At 31.9% G+C, this 26,969-nt stretch overlaps 1 protein-coding gene across 1 annotated transcript in view; it reads right to left on the minus strand.

Annotated features, from left to right (window-relative positions):
• Nucleotides 1-26,969, minus strand: part of LOC148301253 (guanylate cyclase 32E-like) — a 155,013-nt gene that overhangs the window by 25,171 nt on the left and 102,873 nt on the right. Inside the window, exons 9-17 of the mRNA XM_088273586.1 lie at nucleotides 25,797-25,949; nucleotides 23,703-23,858; nucleotides 20,190-20,371; nucleotides 14,570-14,681; nucleotides 7,654-7,773; nucleotides 5,973-6,270; nucleotides 5,118-5,309; nucleotides 3,915-4,101; nucleotides 1,099-1,239 (exon numbers count right to left, since the gene is read on the minus strand). Of these exons, the coding sequence (XP_088129712.1) occupies nucleotides 1,099-1,239; nucleotides 3,915-4,101; nucleotides 5,118-5,309; nucleotides 5,973-6,270; nucleotides 7,654-7,773; nucleotides 14,570-14,681; nucleotides 20,190-20,371; nucleotides 23,703-23,858; nucleotides 25,797-25,949 (1,541 nt within the window). The remainder of the gene's footprint in view (nucleotides 1-1,098; nucleotides 1,240-3,914; nucleotides 4,102-5,117; nucleotides 5,310-5,972; nucleotides 6,271-7,653; nucleotides 7,774-14,569; nucleotides 14,682-20,189; nucleotides 20,372-23,702; nucleotides 23,859-25,796; nucleotides 25,950-26,969) is intronic.

A 26,969-nucleotide genomic window follows, 5' to 3' on the forward strand; every position in this document is an offset into this window, starting at 1 on the left:
TTTGTTTTAACCCTTACTGAACTAGTCCTATATTGAAGGGTCCTATATTTTCTTTCTTCTTTAACTTTCCAGTTGCTAGTGAAATAAATACCAAAGTATTTATTTAACCAGTTAGAATTTATTTAACAGTCCTAACCATAGTTAGAAAAACGTTGAAAAATCATATTAAAATCATACTAACATACTGCAAATTATTAACTTAATAGATCATTGATTATATCGATGTGATCGCATTGATCATAATCCAACACAAGAAAACTATCACTGAAAAGAATTTAATACACTCGAATTGACTTTAAAGGTTCTATTTCAATTCTCAAAAAAACCTTTCATCCGCAAAATACTCTTACCGAATTAAATCGCTTTTATACGTGACAGCGTGTAAAAGCGATGGTAAAAAGTTGACAAATTTATTATCCATAGTAAATAGTATGGAGTCCATTGCGTATACGAGTAAGCTACATTCCCTCGCTATGATGATACGCCTAGCATGATTACGATTTAACGTAATATAACCTTACTTAACCAAACATAACCTAATATTCTCTACCGTAATTTAAATACCAAATTTACACAAAAACAGTTTAAAAATATGTTTTTCCTATTTTTGTAAAGATTACAATAATAGCAATTCTTAAAGTATTATATTTCTTTTCTATTTTAATTGGTTAATTAATAAATCACTGCTGTTACGTGAAGACTATTGTGCGACAATCAATAATACTTGTAGGTACATTTTTCAATTGCATTATTTTATTTTTATACAAAATATACCAAATAATTATAGAAACTCCGAGAAAAAATAAAACAGTAATATTGTTTATAATATTACTTTTAGTACATAAATTAAAGTAAAATATTATGCAATATAAACGTTGAATATTAATAAATTTGGATGAGAAAGTGTTAAATTCTCGGAAATATTAACTTTGTTAATCATAATTAATTATGTTTTATTAAGTTAAGTAAACCAGATGAAATGGCTTTCTGTGTATAAACCCGAATTATTTAATGCCAATATCTACTGTTCCACTCTAAAATATTAAATTATCCATTTAAAAAACCCTGAAAAGGCACACGAGCAAAAAAGTTACTTACTTTGGCAGCATTCTGTGAAGGAGCTGATCAGTTCGCTTCTTCTCCTGCATAAGTTGTTCGGTCCTTTCTGCGACGAGCCCTTCCAAGTTATAGGCATATTTTTCCATCATAGCCAACATATTGTCGAATATGTTGGGTTTCCTGTACAAAAAAGTCCAAGATTCATGACAATGGAAGAAAATGCTTATTTGAAATTTTATTCGGAAAATAAATTCAAGATTTTTAGAGCATGTCTAAATCTTTGTACATAAATACTGGCTTTAACCCCCGAGGGGTTGTTATTAAGATATTTAATCTATTTAAACAGAGACGAAGACGTTTTTTTGAATAATGAAATATGGTTCTTATCACAAAAAGATACAAAGAATTTACAGATATCAAATAAATATGGCCAGATTCATAGACAGAATGTTAAGCGATGTTAAATATGAACAGAATGTTGAATATTCTTATCTAGATGCATTTACATTGAAAATCAACGGAATGTGTGAGGAGATGCATGAATGTGGAAGAGGCGAAGATTATTTTTAAATATAGATTGGTGTGGCGTTTTTATTTATTCTCCCTGCATACCCCTGCGGGGAAGCAGAGTGATGGGTTGTTAGTTAGTAAAATGATTTTTTCCATAAGAGACAAGTATAAATTCTCAGTGGCTTGCATGTCATGCAAGCTTGTATGAGTACGGGTATGCTACACTGAGTGCTCTCGCTACTACTTTTCCTACAGTTTCTTCTCTATTTACTTTCCAATGTGTGTCTTTCATCCTAAACGCCTTCACTTTTGTCATCTATATCTGATTAAATATATTTTACACATACTCGTATGCCCGAAAATCGATAAGAGGAGGACTGATCACCTTCGCATAATTAGTGACAGTATTAACATTTCGTCAATTCAATGGAGTGCCCTATACACCACTTGGGTAAGGACAGGGGTCAAAGGACATTTAAGTTAAGATTTTTTAAGAAATAGGCTGATTAACTATAAAATGAAGACTGTACATTTTAAAAATATAATTTAATAAACATTGTCAGGTCATAAGTTTTGTAAATATTCTGTGAACCTCCATATTTAATTTTCAAATAACTTTGTTAAGATACAAAATAATAAAATAGGGATTTAACTTCTAACTAAAAAAGTAAAAAGTAAACTTTTGTCCGCCTCCGTAGTGTAATGGTCAGCACGCTCGGCTACCGTTCTGGAGGTCCCGGGTTCGATTCCCAAGGGGGGTAAAAATAAATATAAGTGATTTTTTCACTGTAATATTTATTCAATATTACCATGGACCGGTACCTGAAGCAGAGGGCTGATCACCTTTCCTTCATGTGTAAAACGATCATGATAACACTGCGTTTATAAGACACAGTGCCCTATGCACCATTGGGGTGCGGATAAAAATTTTATTATTATATTATTATTAAAAAAGTAAATATATCGCTCACTCCTTTCAAAAAACTTTTTTGGAGATTTTTCAGGAGAACGTTTTTAAAGTTTAAAAATATCATACAATCTATTAAAAATAAATATAAAGCCACTTACTGATCTTTTTACTGTGCAACAGATCTTTTTAGGTAAAATCTGAAGGTTTTTTCTCCATTTGAAAAATATTTAGTTTATTTAAAAAAATAATTAAACAAAACCTTTTCTTTAACATACAAAAACTTTCTGCCCTAGAGCGGGTAAATATTAAGTTAAAAATATGCCGCTTTTGCTGGGATATATTAAATTTTATGGGAATTCTGAAAAAATGCAAAACTGAAAATTGACGATTTTTGATATATGACGTTGTTGATAAGAGTGAGCGATATATATGTTAGGTAAAGCAGTTATTATGAACGAACGTAATAATATCAATGTAATAATAATTTTTATCTCGGACCTTATTGGAGAAATAATAACAAAAAATGATAAATACAATTCGAATATTATAAAAAAGGTAGCCCGTGAGGGTTAAAAGAACTCGAAAATAAATCCGAAAAGCTTGAATCAGGATGGGTCACTGACTTGTAAAATATTCAAGAATTGAATAATGTCGTATATTTAATCAATGACAGTATGATCATCTATCTAGCCGACCGTAATGGCTTACAATTTATTTCTGAATTCTTGGATGTTTTTCTACCCACTTTAAAAATGAAGAACACAGATAACCAACGTGAATCGAGATTAAAGAAAAGATGGAATTATCTTTATCTATTCTTATCTGTATTTGATGGTACTATTGGCACCTTATCTGCGGAGTAATGTGTACTAAAAACATTGCTTCCCATGGTTTTCAGACAAACAAAGCCATAAGAAAAACGGATAAAGCATAAAGAAAAATATCAAAAAGATTGATCATTATTTTTATTTTTTACTTATGGTATTCATTTGCGAATAAGCCAATGGTTAAAATGATGAACTTTTTTCGAATTCTGTAGTAGACAGTTCATTTATTCAGAGAAACCATTATATTCTTTTTTTTAACTGATGTTTTACCTAGAAAATACCACTTTTTCTTAAAATCTACTGTGACACGTGTTTCGATGCATTCCGCATCATTTTCAAACACTGTATTATCGTGAAATTATATTGTTATGTTCAATTAAAAAAAAAAGATTTTTACTAAAGAGAGATGCTCCTATCCTATGTAATGAATTGCTTTTTAGCTCTAACGAAAAATCCAACTAAATAACTAATCATCACGCCGCTTCCCCTCAGGGTAGGTAGAGATAATAGAACGCCACATTCCACACTTTTCCACATTCATACATCACCTCAACATATACGCCGATTATTCCGATTCCTGACTTTTTTTATTTTTTATTTTAACTCACAGTCCTTGTTGCATTTCCTTCAGCCGAACCCTGACGAAGCGGATATCCGGCCTCTGTTCCGGTTCCTCGTGCCAGCAAGCCTCCATGCAGCGCAGGACGTAGGAAGCTGTTCCCAAGGCTGACAAGGGACCGAGGGGTGGTCTGATGTACACCTTATCTATGGGTTGTCGCACACGACCCACGATTTCTGAAGAAGAGTTATGTTTTAAGGCGGGATATTCGTTTGCCCGCAACTTATTTTTTTTTAAACCCTACTAACATTTAATTTAATTGATTTTTTTTGCTTAAAACAACGTTTTTCTTCAAAATAAATACTGTATATCGTTTTAAAAAAAAGGGTCATTGAAAGGTAAGGAGTTAAAAAGATAATAAAATGATTTTTTCAATTTACGTATATGTATCTATTTTTTTTTATTCCAATACAAATTCTAATAAAAATTGTTCGTGGACACACGGGTGGCTTTTCGTGCAGCCGGTCACGTACTGACTTGTATATTTGCGAGTACACCCTTAATCTAAGCGTTTTTTTTACATTAAAGGTAGTTAATTTTTTACCTCATAGCTATGGTATGCCATGAGGCGAAAAATATGGTACTTTTACCACTATCCATAGCGGTAAAAGTAAATAAGGTCCCTGAATAAATATTTTCTCAATATATGTATATACATTCCAAAAACTCAAATTCCAATGAATAATCTAAAAAGAATGGGGCTAATACACGTGTGGCATGTACTGAATTCTATGTTTGCGAGTACCTCCTTAAACTATCATGTATTTTTATTACAAAACGACCAGAATCGGTTCGTAATTGTCAGTTACCATGCATATTTGGGGGAAATGAAGAAGGTTATTATGTATTTTGATGTGTAAGCAACATTACTTATGCATTGTTGGGTAATATATATAAAATAAAACACGGTTTTTTTAATTGAATTCTTCATTTATTTATGTATATATTAATACGTGACCCGTTTCGTCTTCTTTAGACATTATCAAACACGTGTTTGATAATGTCACGGAGTATTTGATAATGTTCTAAGAAGACTAAACACGTCACGTATTAAAATATGTATAAATAAATGTAGAATTCAATTTAAAAAAACATATTTTATTTATGATATATTACCCAACAATTCCATATGGAATTCTACCAACTGTCTGCAGTTACGATAAATAAATTACTTATGCATCAAGTTACTTACCCGCATTGGATAGAGTAGTATGACCCCATGGACCGGCTCTGCCAATGATTTCATAGAGGACGATGGCGAAGGAGTACACATCTCCTTTCTGGGTGCCGCGTGCTGGTGGAATGGAGCATCTCAAGAGCTCGGGAGCTCTCCACAAAGCCCGCCTCTCCTCTCTCAAGGCGCCATCGGGCTCCTCTTGTCCAGCTTTAAATAATTGTGGACGAAAAATAACATCACGTCTTATAAATTTCCATACACATTTTGTGTCGGGTTGTGGTCTCGTGGTTAGTGTCAAGGAATCTTAAGTCAGAGTTCTCGGTTCAAACCGACTCTACCACAGTTTGATACCTACCTATTTCTAATAATGAGCCACGTAGGCTCACAGAAAATGTATGAAAGTGAAGTATTTTTGTAAATAATAAAATCACAAATATTAATCTTAAAAAAAAATAATAATATTCGTTGCATGTATCGTATAAATTTTGCATTTATCGAATAAAAGATATTGATATTTCAACAACGATGAAGAAGAATATAGAAGTCTGAGTTTTTACAGGGCTTACTACCTATCATAGTTCGGTTTTGTGACACTCGCGAATTCTCCTCACGATTGACGACCAGTTTTTTTAAACTTTGGAAGTTACAATTTTATGCTTCAATCGATACCTTCTTTCAGATGTTACGTTTTAGCACCATCTATGATTCGCCTAGTTATAGCATTTTCAAACGAATGTGTTGACACACACAGTTGTATTTTATTGTTAAAAAAACACATAAAAATCAATTTTGTGATAATTGTTCCACTCAAAATGTCAGTGATTGATTAAACATTTAATACATAAATTAAAAGTTGACATTTCCTGTTACCTTTGAACTCGTGCAATCCAAAGTCCGAGATCTGCAGGACCCATCTGCTGTCGATGAGGCAGTTGGTAGAGCGCAGGTTGCCGTGCGAGACGATCTCGCTGTCGTGCAGGTAGGCCAGCCCCTTGAGCAGGTCGCTGACCAGCGAGGAGACGAACATGCCGTCAAGGTGCAGATCGCTGTTGGCCAGCACGTCGTGCAGGCTGCCGCGCGCGCAGTACGCGCTCACGATGGCCAGGTGGCCGTGCTCCACGCACGCCCCGATGAAGGGCAGAAGGTTCTCGTGACGGACTTCCCTGATCTAAGATAAATTAAAAAAGACGAGTTTTAGGATGGAGATCACAAATCCGGATTATCACCAATTATGAGTTATTTGACAAATTATTTTTTGACACTTCAACATAGATGAAGAAGAATATGGAAGTCTGGACATTTACGGGGCTTCGAACCAATTAAACCAGCCTATATCCAGATTCTTATATGGAAGTCTTGGCATTTACGGGGCTGACGACCGTTATAGGCTGGTTTAAGTGATCACTTTACACACGTGTAACATTCACCAATTCTACCCATTATTGAGTTAAGTTCTATATATATATATATATATATATATATATATATATATATATATATATATATATATATATAAAAAAATATATACTATATATATATATATATATATATATATATATATATATATATATATATATATATATATATATATATATATATATGTATATATATATGTATATATATATATATATATATATATATATATATATATATATATATATATATATATATATATATATATACAACTTCCAAGAATTTGAGTTGTGTGGTTGTCAATAATGGGTAGAATTGGTGAATGTTACACGTGTGTAAAGTGATCACTTAAACCATCCAATGACGGTTGTTAGCCCCGTAAATGCCCAGACTACCATATTCTTCTTCATCTTTGATGAGATGTCAAAAAATAAGATGAAAGTCACTCCTGTAATTGGAGATAATCCAGATTTTGTGAACAAGTATTTGGACACACTCAAAATGTTGTTCCAGATTCTTCTTCATCATTACATATAAATCTTTAAAAAATATATAAAAAGTACTATTATAACATTAATTATATAAAATAATAAACCATGAGTGTTAGTCCCTCTCCAAGCACAAGAGCTCAGTCACTTTTTTGGAGAGGCACGGCGAATCTAAAACTAAAAGTTTGCCATACGTATAAATTTTAGGAAATGTATTATGTTGTACTTAAAAATGTAACTATATTAAATAAATAAAAAAAATCTATTTTGAGATGTTAAAAATTAATTTTTAAAATAATTTTTTACTTGTATACATTTATTTAAATCACAGTTTATACAAATTTATATATTTTTTTGCAGACCCACCAAGCCACCTTGTGTGTCTAGTCGATGGAGTTCTTTTTTAATACATTTTTATTTTTTTAACGATTTTAACCTAATATAGACACAAAAAAGAGAAAAAAACAATACAATTAACTCCGGTCGTATAATGTTCAACCGGCCGTGTATGAAAGAGCTAGTCGTACGATGCTATTGGCAGGAAGGAACAACCTCAATCCTTTCAGCCAACACGAATACTAATTCATTTATCTTCACAATAGAAATGAGTTGACACTCAGTATAATTCACAATATAATATATCCACTTACATGTTTCAGTTCCTTCCTGATGGTCCTCGTGATGTCGACACTCTTCTTGTGCACGGGCTTGAGCGCCACCACGTTGCCCCGGTACAGGCCGATGCGCGTGTAGGCTCGGCTCCCGCCGCCCTCCGAGGGGCCCGCGGCGCCGCCCGCCGCCCCCGCGCCCCCCGACAGCAGCAGGCTCGCGCGGCAGGACTGCATCTGGCGAGAGGGTGTCTCACTATCAGTCGTGGTCGAGCGAAGACGAGATGAGCGAAGATGATTTAACCCTTTGACTATCGAAATCCGATATATCGATATTCTGTCGGATCCGACGTCATGATTTAAAAAAATATCAGATACAACACTCTCCATATCATTCATCGTTCACTTTGTGAACTCAATAGTAAAAATACTACTTCATGACTACCGATTTCTGAAAAATTATTTCATCATCAAGTCAAATGTAGACTACACAATGCGAACGATGAATGAAAAGGAGAGTGTTATATAATATTACCATAACATTATATAACACTCTCCTTTTCATTAGAGTTACGAGTAACAATGCTTTTAATATACAAAATATAGTATTAAATTCATTTTGGACAGTATGTAAGGGTTTTTTTCTACAATAAGTTATACATCGATATTTATTATATAATTAAATGATCATTTATACCCTTCAATCAGTTTTAACATTTCAAAACTTGAAGTTATAAAAATACTTATACGAGAAACGAGAAACACGAGAAACGTTTCCGACACTCCGAAGATAAAACCTTATAACAGATTTGTTCAACAATGGCACAGTGTTAATAAATTATAGGAGACATTTTCTTTTGAATTAGATATCGTGCTATTTCTGGAAAAGTTACCCCAAAAGTCTTGGTAGCCAAAGGGTTAAATATTAAAAAAAAACTTTCTTTTTTAATGATGATAAGTTCAATTTTTAAGTTTATTGAAAACCAATTTAATAAAAGGAGGTTTTTTTCTTTGTTTTCTTCGATTCGAATTGGTTTTCTCAAAAAAGTACTCACATGACTTTAATAAAAGAGCATGTATTTAAAAAAATAAAGATATGAGAAAGTATTAAATTAAACGATAAAAAACTAAGCTCTTCAACTCTTATTATTTTCAATTTTGAGAATCGAATCAGTTTTTTTTGTTGTGGATCAAGAAGGGATAAAGTTTTTTAATTTAAAGAAATTCACTCTGAAAAACATCTCTGTTTTTCAGGTTTTGTTTTTAAGAGAGTCATGATGAATACAGATTTTATTTTCAGGAGTGTTTACATTTAATTGTGAAACGGAATGTCGTCACAAAGATAATTGTAAGGCCTGTTTAACGATTCGAACAGAAAACGTAATTTGATATTTTATTCATTTAAAAAAAAACAGCACTGAAAAGTATAAAGGAAGATAATAATTCAGCATAAGAAGATGAAAACAACACAATTGAAGATAAAGAAACGTAAAAAAAGACAAAAAATTACAGGAAGAAGAAAAAAACCTCGAAATTTAGGTAATGGTATCCAGTTTGTGACAATATCATTTGAATAATAAAATGATCCAAATGGTTAAATTTTCAGACTTTAATGGAGGTCCACACAACGTAAACGAACTAGCCACAGATATCAAAACTGTCATGTACCGTAGACGATAATTTTATTATGTTTATCTAAATACAATTCAAAATACGTATTTTTAGAGATGACAAATCTTTTTAATTTATCAGTTTTATGTAGATGCGTCCTCAAAACTAAAATTTTCGGATTGGTTAAAAAAAAAAAAATTAATATTTAATATTTAATATTTGAGAATGTCTCTAAAATGAGAATGGTAACCTTTGTATAAACTACAAACGTAATGAAATTATAAAAGGCTATTGTAAAAAGTTTTCGGTGAATAATGTCCTACTTTTTTACAAGAAAGTCGTTCAACGTTTGAACTTTTTTAATGCTCGAAGGGGGTCACCCCCTAACTCTCGAAAACACCAGACTGGTAACCAGTGGTCGTTTGATGTAATATAATACATATTCAGTCAAGGTGTTGAATAATATGAAAAGTTTTGGAAAGCATAGAAAGAATCACTGAAAAGCGAGGAGGGGAAAAACACGTTCATAAAAGGCTATCCCAAGATCGATTTCCTGTAAAATGTATGAATATTAAATTAAAATTTGTATGTACAGTAAACCCTTTTATAACGCTGAGATAAATACCGCATTATCGGAGGGAACTTTATATGGGGTTAATGCTTTAAATTGAATATTTACATTTTAACCAGCGGAAAAGACTTAAATGAGTCGTTTAAAATTAAATACAATTTAAAAACATTAACCCCATATAAAGTTCCCTCCAACAACGCGATATCTATATCAACGTTATAGGGGGTGTACTATATTCGTTCATGTTGCGGTCAAAGCTTCAGTCCCTCCTTTATAAGACACTCTGAGAAGTGACCAACGCCCACAGGTAAAATCCACAGACGAACACACATACACACACACACACACACACACACACACACACACACACACACACACACACACACACACACACACACACATACACATACATACACCTGTGTATATGTGTATGTGTGTGTGTGAGTTCGTCCGCCTCCATAGTGAAATGGTTAGCACGTTTGGCTACCTTGCTGGAGGTCCCGGGTTCGATTCCAAGGGGGGAGGGGTCAAATAAATAATAAAAATAAAAATATAAGTGATTTTACACTCTAGTATTTGTTTAATATTACCCTGCCTGAAGCGGAGTGCTGATCTCCTTTCCTTCGTGTATTAACGATAAAGGTAACACTGTATTTTTATGATGCAGTGCCCTATGCGCCATCTATGTATGTGTGAACATAAGTGGATGTAGACAGGGTTCAGAAGGGGTTGCTTACCAACATCTTTTATTCGTTCATATTAGGCAGAAAGTAGTTCAAATTTAGCTGATTTATCACGGGTACTTACGTGTAAATTTAAAACGTGACTTTTTGTTATCGATGTAGGTATCCTGAATACCATCCTTTCAAAGAAAGTTCTCGTGATAGCACTTTGAGAAAACGACTGTCGGCGCTCGTATCTCAAGCCTCTATATTACGTAATAAAGTTATTGGGAGGTTCGTTTCAAATCGCGACAAGAGAAAGGTAAACTTGTGTATCTACTTGACTTCACATTTGTTATTTTCCAAATGGAAACCTTCGGAAATCATAATTTAAGCATGAATTTATTCTTCGACTAAATGTGCCAAAAATAATACATTAAAGCCCAATATATAAAAGATAACATGTCTTTATCTCAACTTAATTAATTGTTTGTAAAACCCGAAAATGGTACTGCATTATATTGATGCTAACGTGATTTATGTATTAATATTTTAATCAAACACAGATTTTTTGATTCTACTAGGTTGTATTTTATTAACAAAAACAAATAATATTTTTTTTTAGTTGATTATCGATTTTTTAATTTTTAATTTTTTTTTTATATATTTATTTCATAATAATAGATACATTCAATTATACATATTTATTTCATATATACATTTACTATATGTATTACGGCTCTTTAGGCATGACAAAACTTGTTTTAACGGCTGGGCCAATATAGTTTTTATTTAATGCTGCCCGGGTTCGAATAATTTGTTGCGTCCTTACCTTTTTCATTTTATTCCAGAAGTGAATCAGTGCTTCCTTGATGAACAGTTGCCGTACGTCTAGTACCATATAGCTTGTAAATAGCTTATTGGATGGGTGTGTCGAGATACGTTTATTTATGATTCTTAAGATAAGCTTTTGGACTAGTTATAGCTCATTGTGACAATGCCATAACTAGGCGAAACAATTGTCACAATATTAATTTATTATGTGTTTTTGTTAATAAAATGCAACCTAGTAGACTAAAAAATCTATTTTCAATTTAAAAATTAGTACATAAATTAAAATGGAGTTCTATAAATTAAACGCCAAATCAATAAATAAGCTAACGTGATTATTAACTTGATATACGATGGTGAGGTAATAATTATTCCTATGGTTTAGGTATACGTTCAGGGTGATATTTAATAAATTTACTTTCTTCTTCTTCTTCAAATCCTTATCTGCACCCATCGCGTTAACACATGAAGGAAAGGTGCCTCACCCTCAGCTTCAGGTATCAGTCTAGGGTAATATTAAATAAATATTAGAGTGAACAAAATCACTTATATTTATTTGATTGCCCCTTGAAATTGAACCCGGGACCTCCAGCGTGGTAGCCGAGCGTGCTGACCATTACACTACAGAGGCGGACAAACATAAAGGTTCAGGGTAATATTGAAGAAATTTATGAGTGACATAATAACCATTAATATTTACCATTAAAGAGACGAAAAATATAAGTAGGTACCTATATAGTAAAAATGTTATATAAAGCAATCTAGATTATTAATAATTTGGACTTCAATAGAAAGTACGAACAACACGTGCCACAATCTTGTGTTACACAATATTTTGTCGTAGAGTAATTTGGTACGTATTATTAAGTTTTTTTTTAACACCTAAAGCGCGATGCCCTCAAACAAAACGCGCCCAGCGGTGGTGGGTCTGATCTGACCCAGTACAGAAATCGCCTTTTAGACGTTTTTTGTCGGGTTTTTATATTTTATATATTAATCAAAATAGGCTACATAGCAATAGGATAATGTGTCATAAGTTTTGTATGAGAATTTTCAAGTTTTTGATAGTTTTGAATTTAAATTATCCAAGGGTTTCATTTTACATGCGAACTCGACCGAGCGCAGCTGCTAACTACCACCGCGTAGCATGTCGCATCCGCGTGAGGCATGATCGGCATGAAGCAGTGGTTGTAAACATGTTTATTTTTACTGAATTCAAATAATTTGTGTTTTTAATTTTTTAACTATATTTTAAGTCAACATCATAAAAGATAGAATTTTTAACTTTTATTTGTTATCTTCAAATATAAAACGTGGCGGTTAGCTCCAAAAACCACAAAATGATTCTGGGATTTTGACTTGAGTTCATAATTCAAGATAAATTTTTGTCCATAATGCAATTAAAATTTATTTTAAATACAGTGAAAATGGTAAATTTTTCATTGAAAAATATAAACAGAATTGCCCAAAATGGTGTAAATATTCATTTAATGTTCGCCATTTCTTACATAGATTTGCGGGTCTTAGAAATTATGAATATAATTTTGTACGGTACTAAATAAAACTAATTTTTGGGTATAAATTATTTTTATATACAAGTTCGTTAGACATAATAGGTAACAAATTTAATTTTAATATTGACAAGTAAATTATTATCAAAAAATCAGAAGACAATCGCTACTTTTCTTGTTAAAATCGATGTCTTCATCACTTACTGACATTTCTTACAAAACCAAGTTTTCTGTTTCACTTTAAAATTCTGTATCTAAGGTTTTTGAATTCTAAATCACTGTCATCTACACTACTTTCTCACTTTTCTTTCAATTTTAGAACTGTCCAAAAGTCGTCCAATCTCGTTATGAGATATTTATTTTTTTCCTGCCATTCATTGTGGTAAAGTGTCGTAAAGATTTTTTTTTTAAAAACTAGAAATTGTTCAAACATAAAACAGTTTATTGTGAAGTTTTGAAGTTAGTAACTTTGTGTATGTCGGTGTTGTATATATACATAAATCTATTGTATACTATATATTACCACTATTTGTGGTATTTTCTAAGTAAAACTTAAATTAAAAATGGTTAGATTTTACCAAAAAGTAACTGCCGAATCAATTTATGAAAATATTAACAACTTATGTAATAATTACACTTTTTTAAACGTGATCCTTAGTATTTTTCATACAAGTAAACAAATAAATCAGTTTAAAACGAATGTAAAAAAAACAATACACAGAATCAATCGCCAAAGATTGACAATGTTTGCTTTTGTTTTGGGGAGTTCGAGGGCACGGCAGACGGCACACTAACACATTGATAGCGAACAACTGACCTTACTCAATATGATTTTTGATCTTTTATTTGTTCTTTTTTTTTAAATAACTCATTCGAATCTGGTCCGATAATTTTTGTTTATATCTCAATTTGTAGGTAATTGTTTGAAGAACGATTACACTGAAGGAAAACGACGTAAAAAAATTACCTATTAAGTAATTAATAATTTTCCGCGATGGTGGGTCTGATCAGACCCACCATCGCAGAGGAGGTGTTAAAAGGTTTTTTGTCTTACACGTGATTTACCAGTAAAATTACTAGTAAATGACGTGTAAGATAAAAACGTATTCCTGACAACATTATTATAAGTTATCCAATAAAAATAATTGGAAACCGACGCTGTTTTGGAAAAAAATCAACCCCCGAGGTTTATAAATAACAGATATAAAACCTTATACCTGCTAAGTAACGAAAAGTCTGGCTTGAATGAATTTTACTCTTGAAAAAACGATTACAAGACTAGAAAAACTGTTTTGAAGATTAATCGCTAAATGTCTTAAATAATTCAAAAATATACAGGGTGTATTGAAAGTATGGTAAGAGAGAGAGAGAGGACAATATGAAAATAATAACCTGCAAAGCCTCTACTATTAGAGGTTTGTTTGGAGGTAGGATATTAAGGATATGCACGGTAAGTATGCAAAGTACATCACAAATACCCAGACCAAATGAAAAAAAAAATCATGAATTAATTTTGCAAACATATTTATATTTTTCCACTAAATGTAAGTTATTTAAAAAAGTATATATATAAAAAAAAACTATAAAACAATGAACCTTTAGTAATGTTTATCTAGTTTAAAGTCGTTGAGTAATTAAAAAAAGGTTTGGTAAGTGAGTTCAGAGTAAACAAGCTTAGTGCGCAATGGGTGCGCGTAGGAGAGAATCCAATGTTTTAACATGTACGTTCAAAATATGTAGTAAATTAAATTTTATTGAGAAGAAGTCCTTACCACGCTTTTATTCCTCGTAACAGAGTCAGCAGCTTCTGTAGGGATAATTGTGATATCCTTGAGGTCGATTTTCCAGAGTAAGCAAGCCAATTTTTGCTCATATCTGTAGTGTCTGAAAGAAAAATAAATGATTCAATCACATCGATATTAAAAGGAATAAAATTAGTTTTATTCTGTATTATTCAATTTTATGGTGTATATATATATATATATATATATATATATATATATATATATATATATATATATATATATACACACACATGTAAGTGTAAGATTGCCACATATGGGATAGAGACCAGAGCATACACAGCGAGAGCCAAATTTTTTCTAAGAACTTCAGTAAGTAGGACATTGAGGTGCATAACCGGAAACATATGAAGAGTTCGAATAAGGAACACGGAAGTTCGGAAAATCAGATGGGGAAGACAGCAAAGACGATTCTAGAATGCACATGTTAATAGAATGCAAGAAAATAGACTGGCCCGAATTGCTCTAAGCGCAATTGCCGAAAGCGATCGATGGCGTGACAGCAGATAGTCCACATAACAAGATACGGATAACGGAATAGACAGATCATCGGATGTATAAGAAGAAAGAAATATAAAAACGAGGCTTTACTCGAATAGTCGTGCCATGAATGGCTCTCGATGTCACTGTGACCAGTGTAAATTTACTGAGGCAAGAAGGCTGCATTACTGGTGAAGTGAGGTCAAAAGGCAATGGGCAAGTAAGTGTGAGAATTGTTGCTTTTGATTTAAAAAACCTTTTCATAATATTTGTTCAGTATGGAGAAAAGAGCAATTATCTAAAATAAACGTAACTTTGATTTCGAATACTTGCCATGAATACCCACTTTAAAAATGAAGTGGTTGTAGGAAAAAACCTCTTAAGATCCCTATTTTATAATTTTACACACTGAAACGTAAGACCGCAGACTTCACAAAAAAATACTCTTATTGTCTTAAAATTACATTGAATAATTTCTTTCTCCTTAAAAATGTTACGCATTTTACAGAACCACATAATTTAATTCATATTTAAATATTTTTTTTTTAGTATGAGTTTATCTGAAATCATACGGAGGCGACTGGCAGGCTGTGGGTGTTATTTGAGATTGAGGCTTTTGAATAAACATTATGTAAATAAGTTTAAAATATACTTAAAGAAAAAGTTGATCAGGGCTTTTAAGCATGTTTTACCAGTATTTTTATTATTTCAAGCAGGTGAACCATAAGACCTATTAAATATTTTGAAATCACATTGGAGAAAATCTATTTTTATTAAGTTAGTCTGGTTTCTAAAAAATCAAGTAATTAAACGAAATCGGGAATTAAAAAATAAGAATTTTCACTCTCATACTAAGTTCCTTTGAATTAGTTTAGTGGTACTCAACCTTTTTTTTTCTTGGGTCCACATTACGCTGCCCGCAACACCATATTGGTATGACAAAAAATCATGAAATACCCCCCCTTCAGAAATCAATTTTGAGATTTAAAAAGTATGAACTAAAACAAAATAATAACACTTCATATCGCTTATCAGCATACTGTTTCACAACAAACAAACAATTTATTTTTGTCTGACAAACATTGGTTTTTTGGAATAAATCGAGCGTGTGCAATAGCAACACTCTTATACTAGAACTGATGTGGATGATAATGACAATCGTCTTCGGGTATTACTATTTGTGTATCAAAGTTGAAATAGATTGTAAGAAATTTAGAATACCAGATTTATTAAATAAAGCTCCTGATAATAAATGTGTATAGGGTCGCACATAAATGCTTGGTGGACCGCATGTCTTTTAGCTCAACTAAAATATTTTAGCCCATATTAATATATTTTTCTTACTATCATTTGGATAGCAATAATGTCAAAAATATCTACCTATTAAACTGAATGTTTCAGTATCAAATCATGGCTCAAATAAAAAGCAGAATAAACATCACACGAGATTACGATGCTATTTTACATTAAAAAAAAACAAATACAGTACAACAAACTTTTGTTTTTCTTTATTTTTCGGTTCCTATCTGTAAGTACCTCGTTGTTATTCAACGCGTTCAAAACAATATGTTGTCAAAAACATTAAAGTACAATATTTCAAAACACTCACCCCAATCCACGTTATTTTTGGCAAACAATTTTCATAACATTGTTCGCCGCAGGTTATAAAGGTAAGATTAATATTCATTACTCATAATACTCAATTTCAAGACCTTTAAAAATTACTGTCTTTCTTATATTATATTTATCTATATGTTGGCTTGCTATGCATACGAGCATATGATATAATCAACAATTTGATCGCGTACTTTTACCTTCAACCCTATCTTATGTACAATAAAGCATTTAAATATGTATATTATATATTATGTATTATATATATATATATATATATATATATATATATATATATATATATATATATATATATATATATATATATATATATATATATATATATATATATATATATATATATATATATATATATATATATATATATATATATATTATTGAACAGGGAACTTTAAAAATGTCCTTGATATCTTTTTCTAATAATCTAATAAAGATGTAAGTTCAAATTCTTTCTAAAATAATATAAAAAAGCATAATAGAAATCAGTTATTAGAGATAAATTTATGAAATCTTTCTGAAAATTATTAGAGCGAAAATCCTCTCTTCGACAAATGAATTAGAAAAAAACGCTCAAGTTTAAAAATATATAAAAATATATATTAAAATATAGAATATATATTAAATATACTTGTACAAAACTTCACAGTTGCGTGGATACGATCGCTGAGTTTCCTTTTTTTCAACTATTATTGAAAGCTGTTCCACCGCATTCCCAGATCTGATACAGAAGCATCTACGCTTCCTAACAGACCTTCTCTTGCAAATAAAATTTTATTTTTGTGTTATGAATTTAGTTGCGAAATTTAAAGATAATGTGAAACAAAATTGTGTCCTGATTTTACTGTGAATTTACATTTCAAGGCTTTCAATATCCCTGTCACTGCCAATCTAAACAAATACAAGTTTGTTGAACCACCACCGAATTCCCCAAAAAAACCCCGGTGTAGGCAGTGAAAGGGATAAGTAGTTAGTTTTTTATATATTTATTTTAAAACAGAAATATTTGGGTTTTTAATTATTTACAAAAATACTTCTATTTAATCAAATAGGTATCAAATTGTGGTAGAGTGGGTTCTCTGACTCAAGAGTCCGCAACAATAACCACAGGACCACAACCTTAGTTCAGTTAGCCAGCTATATTTGAGTCCGACCCGACGTTGGCCGGTGCACAAACGCCTCTACAACCCCGACCAGCACAGCAGACGGACACAGAACAGTGCACAGACATTTGCAGAAAATGCTGAGTCATCGCATTTCATCTAAGCAAGATGCGTCAATATCCAATTCAAACCATTACGATTATTTTTACTTTCTTTTTTGTGTGTATATTAGGTTAAAATCGTTAAAAATAATAAAAAAAATGTATTAAAAAAGAACTCCACCGACGAAACACACAACGTGGCTTGGTGGGTCTTTGCAAAAAATTGTTTAAAATTGTAATTTAAATAAATGTTTACAATTTATGTTAATAACGAAATACATATAAATCCACCTAAATAGTGTAATGGTTCCGGGTTTGATTCCCAGGGGGGGGGGGTCAAATAAATACAAGTGACTTTTTCACTCTAATATTTATTTAATATCACCCTGGACTGGTACCTGAAGCGGAGGGCTGATCACCTTTCCTTCATGTGTTAACGATCAAGATAACACTGAGTTTATATGCAGTGCCCTATGCACCACTGGGGTGCAGATAAGGGTTTGTCATTATATATATATATATATATATATATATATATATATATATATATATATATATATATATATATATATATATATGTATATATATATATATAAATATATATATATATATATATGTATATATATATATTTATATACAATATATATATATATATATATATATATATATATATATATATATATATATATATATATATATATATATATATATATATATATATATATATATATATATATATATATATATATATATATATATATATATATATATATATATATATATATATATATATATATATATATATATTCTTCTTCTCCGTCTTAATCCTCATTGCTGAGGGTTGTGACCCTTGCAGAAGCAATGACTCTTCTCCAGTTATCCCTTGACTGCGCTGCACGTAGCGCTCCAACCACTGAGGTGCCTGCTGCTGCCTTAATTTGATCGGTCCATCGTGTGGGGATCTTCTTCTCCCTCTCTTTCCCTCCAGGCTACCGATCACAACTAGTCGTTCCAGGCTATCCTCGTTGCCATGCGCAACGTGTCCAACTGGAAAATCCGTCGGGTACAGATATTGGCCAGAGACAAGCCATCCAAGCGTAGTTCCTGGCGAATGGACTCATTGGTGCGTCTAGCTGTCCATGGAATTCGGAGCATGCGCCTCCAACACCACATTTCGAAGGCATCAATTTTTCTCCTTTCTGCTGCTTTTATAGTCCATGTTTCAGCAGCATAGAGAAAAATGGAGTGGACCAAGCTCCTGACAAGCTTCATCTTGGTGTTGTTACTCACACCCCGGTCTTTCCAAATTTTGTCTAGCTTAGACATGGCACTTTTGGCGATGGCGATACGACGTCTAATCTCTCCTTCACAAGTTCCTTCATTGCTGATTTGAGATCCAAGGAACTGGAACTCATTTATTATCTCTAAATCTTCCAGTGAGTTCCCGAGATCACCAAACTTCTTAGATCGATCAATGATCATGATCTTGGTCTTGCTTTGGTTAATCTCTAGTCCCAGTGCCTTGCTCTCAATCTCTACTCGTTTAAGGAGATCTACCATCTCTTTTGGGTCTTTGGCCAGAAGTGTTGTGTCGTCCGCATATCGTATATTGGACAGCTTTACGCCACCAATGGACACTCCTCCATTCCATTCGTAGAGAGCCCTGCGCATGATGTATTCCCCATAGATGTTAAACAGGTCAGGGGAGAGTATGCATCCCTGTCTTACACCTTTCTCAGTGGGGAAGCTTGCAGTGTTTATGTCATTGATTCTTACGATTGCCTTACTTTGGGCATAAAGTCCATGGATGAGTTTTATCAAATGGGATGGGACTCCCATCTCCATGAGTACTTTCCCACTTCACGCAGTCGAAAGCTTTTTTGTAATCGATAAAGCATAAAACTGTTGGCGTCAGGGACTCTCGGCTTTTTTCGATCACTTGGCGGATGTTGAGGATCTGCTCTCTTGTTCCTCTTCCTTTCACAAAACCAGCTTGTTCCTTTGGTATTTGCCATCCAATGTAACTGTGTAATCGTGCTTTTAGAACATATAGCATTATCTTGCTGGTGTATACATATATATATATATATATATATATATATATATATATATATATATATATATATATATATATATATATATATATATATACATATATATATAAATATATGGAGCATTTAGCTTCTTATTTCATTATTCTTATCTCTTTCAGATAGGCACCATCTCTCGCAGCCATAGAGAAATGAGAGAAGACGATTAAGGTGGAGAACTTACTTGAGCAGGAAGATTCCGGCAACGATGACAGTGAGGGCCACGAAGGCCGTGACGGCGAGGAGGCGCCAGTCCGGGGCGCGCTCGCACTTCTCCCCGAAGAAGCCGCACGCGGGCTCCGCCCTCGGGGGGCCCGTGCCGCTTACCCACTGGATGGGCTTTGACGGGTCCACGTAAAGAAACTCCTGTTGATTTTTTCAAGTTACATAATTATATTAAAAAAAAAACACTTAAAATAGGCACTCATATATTTTTTAAAAAATTATAAAAAATGTTAATTTTTTTATTGGTTCGGCATTTACTTTGTGGAATGACATATTCATATTTAAAAAAAAAAATAAGTAAACGCTTCTATAACCAGTAAATGAGTTTTATTTTGTTACACACTAGTTCCGAAAACTAACAGATGTTTTCATCTACAAGTGAAAAGTAATGTTTAACTTTTCACCAGTAGATAAAAACATCTGTTAGTTTTCGAAACTAGTGTGTAATGACATAAAACTAATTAAGGGGTTAATAAAGTGTTTAAATATAAAAAAGTCATAAATACATAATATTCCCGATGAGTGATTTTATTGATCTAAAATAAAAATGTAATATTTTTTATTCATTCATTACCTAAATCGTAGTCATTCAAGAGAAAGTGACCAAGTGCATTTTTTACAAAAACGTTATCATTGACTATTTGATATCTCACTAGCTTAATATTGCCCTGCAAAAATCCCAAAGGATTTTAAGCTTGGAAGTAATATAAATTGACTTGTTAAAAATGACTAACTGCATTGATGTTTATTTTCTTGCCAAGCAAAAGTGACTTTACATGGCCCTCCTGAACATTTTACGTTTTGTTAGTTGGTCACATTCTCCTGTGCAACTGCGAAATATAAATTAAAGAGCATTTTCGAAACCAAAATCCTTCCTTTTTCTCTAATTTTTATAAAACATTCAGTAATTTGAAAGACCCTATTGCACTATTTACGTTCGGATTAGGGAGCTCGCATTGTTTACCTGAAATAAAGGGTCTATAATATATTTTTTTGAATTCCAAGTTATAACACTAATAAAACTATATATTTACAAATTGTAATAATAATGAAATTCAAATACGTTGTAGCCGTCTGTTCACGCCATTTGGTGTTGTCAGGTTGACAACACTGAATTATACTGCTACTGTCAGGTTGACAACACTGAGCGGATTCAACAAAAGCAGCCAACCTGAGAGCGGGTGCGAGAATCGCCTGCCATCGCTTGATTGTTAAAGAACGTATATTGTAGCTTCATATTTCATTCAAAGTTCAATAATCAATTAGATAAATTATAATAAGTTAATATCAAATCATTATCAAATCATGTAAGAATTTTATATCAATAAACAAACTGTAAGTACGCATTTCTTTTAAATATCCTGCTCTGGCATCCCGTCAATACTACACAAACACTTGCTCACCAAAACGTAATGGAATCAACTACAGAAAATTAAAGATCAACGGCAAAAGTTAAACTAGCAGAGCTAAACTAGCAAGTTATTTTATGAGAAACGTGAGTGCTACCATGTGCATCATGCAGAGAGGCGTGAGACTAAAAAACGTTTTAGCACATCTAGATATTTGCTTCTTCTCCTTGCGTATGTTATTTTAAACAAAACACACAAAAAAAGCCTGTTTCATTATTGCTTTATTTTTAAAATTATTTATGAATTTGCTAAAACAGTATCACTTAAATTTTATGTCACCTGTTTTAATTTAGTATTATTTAAAAGACTAAAATGATATAATCTTCCATTTTAAACGCCTTATAAACCTTTTAATCCTTATAAACCCTGTAAAAAATCCTTACAGAAGATCAAAATCCCGTAGTAAATTTACTCAGTTATTCTATGGTATATTTGGACACAGCGAATGTATGTATTGTATGTATATTATTTATATGTATTTAAGTATATCGTTTTATTACTTATTTCACGCCACAGTAATAACATTTAAAACAAACGAGAGATTACCTTAACGGTGAAAGGATTTTTCGTTGCTATAAGGACTTTGTGGAATTAAGTATTGAGATAATTTGAACAAATGTTACGACGTTACGAGAAAATAAAATGTTCTAAGTGGCTTAAAAATCCTTTGGTTAAGTACCTCTTACAAGGATTTTTTTCCCTTTTATATCTCAAAGTTGTGATATACTTGTTTGATCCCCTGACAGTTCATCCCCCATTATGAAAAGCGGTGTTGCAAAAGCCGTAGTCACTTGGAAATTAGGACATTCCACAAACCCCCAAGACAATTCCTCTTTGTCATTTTATCCTTCAGGCAGGTGATTCCTTGAAAAGTTCATCCTATACCCATTGATCCAACTGAAAATCGATACTTTAAAGTTTATTCGTGAATTTCAATTCGTAAATACCATTATTTAAAAAAAATATAGAATATAATATTATATTGAAAAAACGTTGATAAAATTGCTGTTCGAATATCAGATACTTCAGATGTTCAAATTTTAAAATTAAATCGTCTTTATATTTAATACTGATATATAATTTTTATTTTTATTTTTGTTCTTCTGATTTTCATGTGTAATATAGGATATACATAGGGTATTGTAAAAATCAGGTAACATGTATTTTATGTATATATATTTTTATATTTATATATGTATATTCAAAGAAATGAAGAGCTGTGCTAAAACAATAGACAACATCTGTACCAATGTTATTCTTAACTGAATTATAATGTAACAAAATATTTAATTAAAATAGTGATTCTTTTTTTCAAATGATCGTTTGAAGACAACATTCTGTAACTTTTTACGAAATGCCGAACACGAGGCATCTTTATATTATAATGATATTTTATTAAAGACCTTGAATAGTATAATTTGATACATTCCAAATTTGACAGATTTGAAATACGATAAGTAGTTTCATTTTGTAAACGGAATAATTGTCTGAAGGGCTTTGTTGCCAAGAACTCGATCGTTTTATGGGGGTTTATAAAGGGAAAATATCAAATAACGTTAGAATAATTGTATATAATAATTGTGAATAATAATATATACATCCTAAATTCCATTTCAAATTTCATAATTTAATATACGAGAATATGTAAAAACGTAATAAATATATTATAAACAAAACAGGAATGGGGAATGAAGGAAAATCTGTTTCTTCCTGTAAAATTACAATTATATTACATATATTGTATTGAACTATGGTATGACATACCACAACGTAGGATATATCTTTTTCATACTATGTATAATCTCTTAACTTGCATTTTTACTTTTTTCCCTTAAAAAATACATTACTTTGAGTAAAATCTTCAAAGTTCTACTACTGAAAACCAATAATTTTTACCTTTACTTAATAATATTCCTTGCTGAGCAACATTCACACAAGCATCTTCTTGGCTGTTTTTATTCGGATTCGTGTAACCTACCACTTCGATTTTATTAATGAGATGCAAAAATCCATTTTTTTTTACATTTTTTACAAAAACATGTATTTAAAAAAGAAACATTTACCGGAAGCTCGTGAGTTCCGCCGGATCCATTAGCTCCATAACGGAAGTAGCCGACTGGTTGCATACTCATCCTGAGGGATCCATTTACTTGTTGATCGTCCAAAAGTGCCACTACAGTGAAGTTTCCTTCAGCATCTCCTCTGGCGTCTATGAGGACCTGGTGATGAACACAGAAAATAGAATTGATAAAAAAATAAAATAAGATGAATGACGGATTTAAAAACAGTAATAATATTTTAAATAACAAATATGTCAATATTTCCACATAACTTTTCCATATTATTTATTGATTCAGCATCGACTTTGTGGAATGACATGTTGGTTATTTTTTTTAAAAATAAAACATTAGTATAATATCACTTTATAAGTTTTATGCCAAAACACATGACATAAAACTTATACAGTAGTATTATGAGTAGTTTCGAAAACTAACAAACGTTTTTGTTTACAGGTTAAAAGTAAAACTATAATTTTAACTAAAATATGAGCTCATTAGATTTAGGTAAGATCCGGTCATTCATAAGATCTGCATCAGAAAATCTGTATCACCTAAATTAACCGACTGAGTTTTTCAGTCGTTCTGTCATTTCGTTTTATTTTACAGTCGAATAATCTCGTAGAACAAAAAATTGTTGAGGAATTCTTTTGTATTAAATCGCAAATCTTATTGATGGCGACAGCTTACGACCAACAAAAGTTCGACAACATATTAATCCAATCAACGAGTCGACGAATCAGTGAAACACGAAAGTGAAAATCAGTGAATCTGTGAACCAGTGAATCGGTGAAGTAGTGTATCAGTGAATGAACGGATCAGCGTTCGTGAACGTCGTTTACTAAAAGTTATGATTCGGTCATTCGATAAGTGCTTTCAAATCCTGGCAGTGCGCAGAACAAATCCTAACATTTTCAATGCATTACCACTGACCACCTCTATGTGATCGTGAAATTTCAGAATGCTCATAAACCTGACGGGGAAATCCCTTACATTCGACGCTACTTTCAGATTTTGGTCGTTAATTTTTTGCGATGTATATATATATTTTTTTTTAACAAAGGATTATCAAAATTTAATGTTCATAGCGTTAATGCCAACGCATTTTCTCTTTTATAGTTCATTTTAAATAATTTATTTTTTTAAATTTTGGTTTTCTTGCAATTGGTTCACGCGCTTTGTTCACTGGAAAATTTAACTTTACGAGTTACATAAATTTTTATTAAGAAGTATAACATAATAAAGAAAAATAATCATACATACATAATCAAAGATTAAAATACATATAACCAATCAACATTTTGGCGAGTCAAAATATCCATAATTGAATATGGTGGCTAACGCAAAAGGGTCTTAGATATTCACGATAAGACTATGAATGATAAAAGAAGAAAAATGTGCTGTATTTAATTCATGCAATTTTTACGGTAGACAGCGAGTGGAATAAATAATGAGTACGACAAGACTTTTATTCTAGAAGATAATATTATTATACAAAGCTTATTCCTTTTATATTACAGATTTTAAGATTTAATCACAAGACACAAGAAGGGAACATCATTTGCAAATATTATCACGTAATTTTCCAACATCAAAATACTATTCAATGCCCGAAGGCTTATTTGCTTTCCTATTAGTATACAGGAGAAAAAGGTTCTTCCAATTAAAGTTCATATTTTATTTTATTCGCTGCACGTTGACATTATACATCATTATAAACCTTTTGATTCTTGAAAGCGAATTATATTTTTCGTCTTATTAAGAAAAATTATTTCTATGGTATATTTAAAAAATGTCTATGGGATATTTAAAATTTATCCGCCTCCGTAGCGTAATGGTCAGCACACTCGGCAACCGTACTGGAGGTCCCGGGTTCGATTCCCAGGGGGGTCAAATAAATATAAGTGATTTTTTCACTCTTATATTTATTCAATATTACCTTGGACTGGTACCGGAAGCTGAGGGCTGATCACCTTTCCTTCATGTATTAACGATCGAGATAACACTGCGTTTATATTATGCAGTACCCTATGCACCATTTGGGTGCGAAAAGGGTTTGAATGAATGAAATATTAAAAAAAAAGATAAATTTATCCTTACGTCGTATCCTTGTATAGATCTGTATGATCTGGAAAGGATTCTCTTTAAGAGGGCAGTTCCATTTCTCGGATCCTCACCCCTCTCTAAGGCTTCCGTCAAGGCTCTGGCATAGATCATAACAGCATCGTAGAGATGAGCTGCTTCAATTGGTACCTGTGAAAAATGTTTTAATAGTTAACTAACGTGTTGAGTATATTTTGTACATTAAAAGCATTGTCAACTTTGTGGTATGGTAATATAACACTCTCCTTATCATTCATCATTTGCTTTGTGTAATACCACTTTGATAAACACTTATTCGTGGTTACCAGTGTGGAATCATTCCATCATTAGGTCATTATAATCAAAATATTACGGTCCGACATTTATACAAAAACATTTCTCTCTTTCAAAATTTTATTTTTGTGTGAATGTCAGACCGTAATAATTATCAACGCGTTAAGTACCCAGAATGGGTTTCCCTCCACTGAGGAATAAAATAAAATAAAATAAGTTATGATTTGTTCCTTAGGGGCGTACCAACGTATTATTTTCTCACACACTTATTCTACCTTGAACTCTTGATTCACAAATGAAAATGGTTTATTTAAAACAAATATACAAAATAACACCAATCAAATTTCATTCATGTGTTTTTTAAAATCGTTAATTTTGCTTTTCAAAGTTTGTGTTATTGATTGTTGCAGAAAGAAAAAAAAGGGGCAAGTCAATTTGCCTTAATTTTATTCAGTATTGTGCTCTATTTAAAGTGCTCTAGTTAAAGTAATATATTTTTCGTTTGATAATCTTTGATGATACATAAAATGTGAAATGTATAAAGGATTTCCTAAAATGTTTTTTGAAGTTATCTTCGTGTACCCATATCAGATAAAGTTAGCTTTCAAGATGTTTCAATCACAAGGCATTTTTCTTGAAAAGAGACGAATACGATAATATTGGTTATAGATTCAAGGGGTCTCTAGATGGTTTGAACAAATCACCCGATCAATATTTGGGGGGAAAATTTTATTGTATTCCATAAAAAAATACTTTTGATGTTGTCAATCAGACAAGTGATAAGAAAATCTATGAAACGCTGTATTTTTATTTTTCCATTTCATCGTACAATAATATAAAACAAGCCCTCTTAAGGAATCGATTGATAAAATCTAACAGTATATTGGAGATATTACT

This window comes from Brachycentrus maculatus, unplaced genomic scaffold, assembly GCF_059751285.1.
Source record: "Brachycentrus maculatus isolate JH-2025_06_01 unplaced genomic scaffold, ASM5975128v1 h1tg000589l, whole genome shotgun sequence".
In the NCBI taxonomy this organism is placed as follows: domain Eukaryota; kingdom Metazoa; phylum Arthropoda; class Insecta; order Trichoptera; family Brachycentridae; genus Brachycentrus; species Brachycentrus maculatus.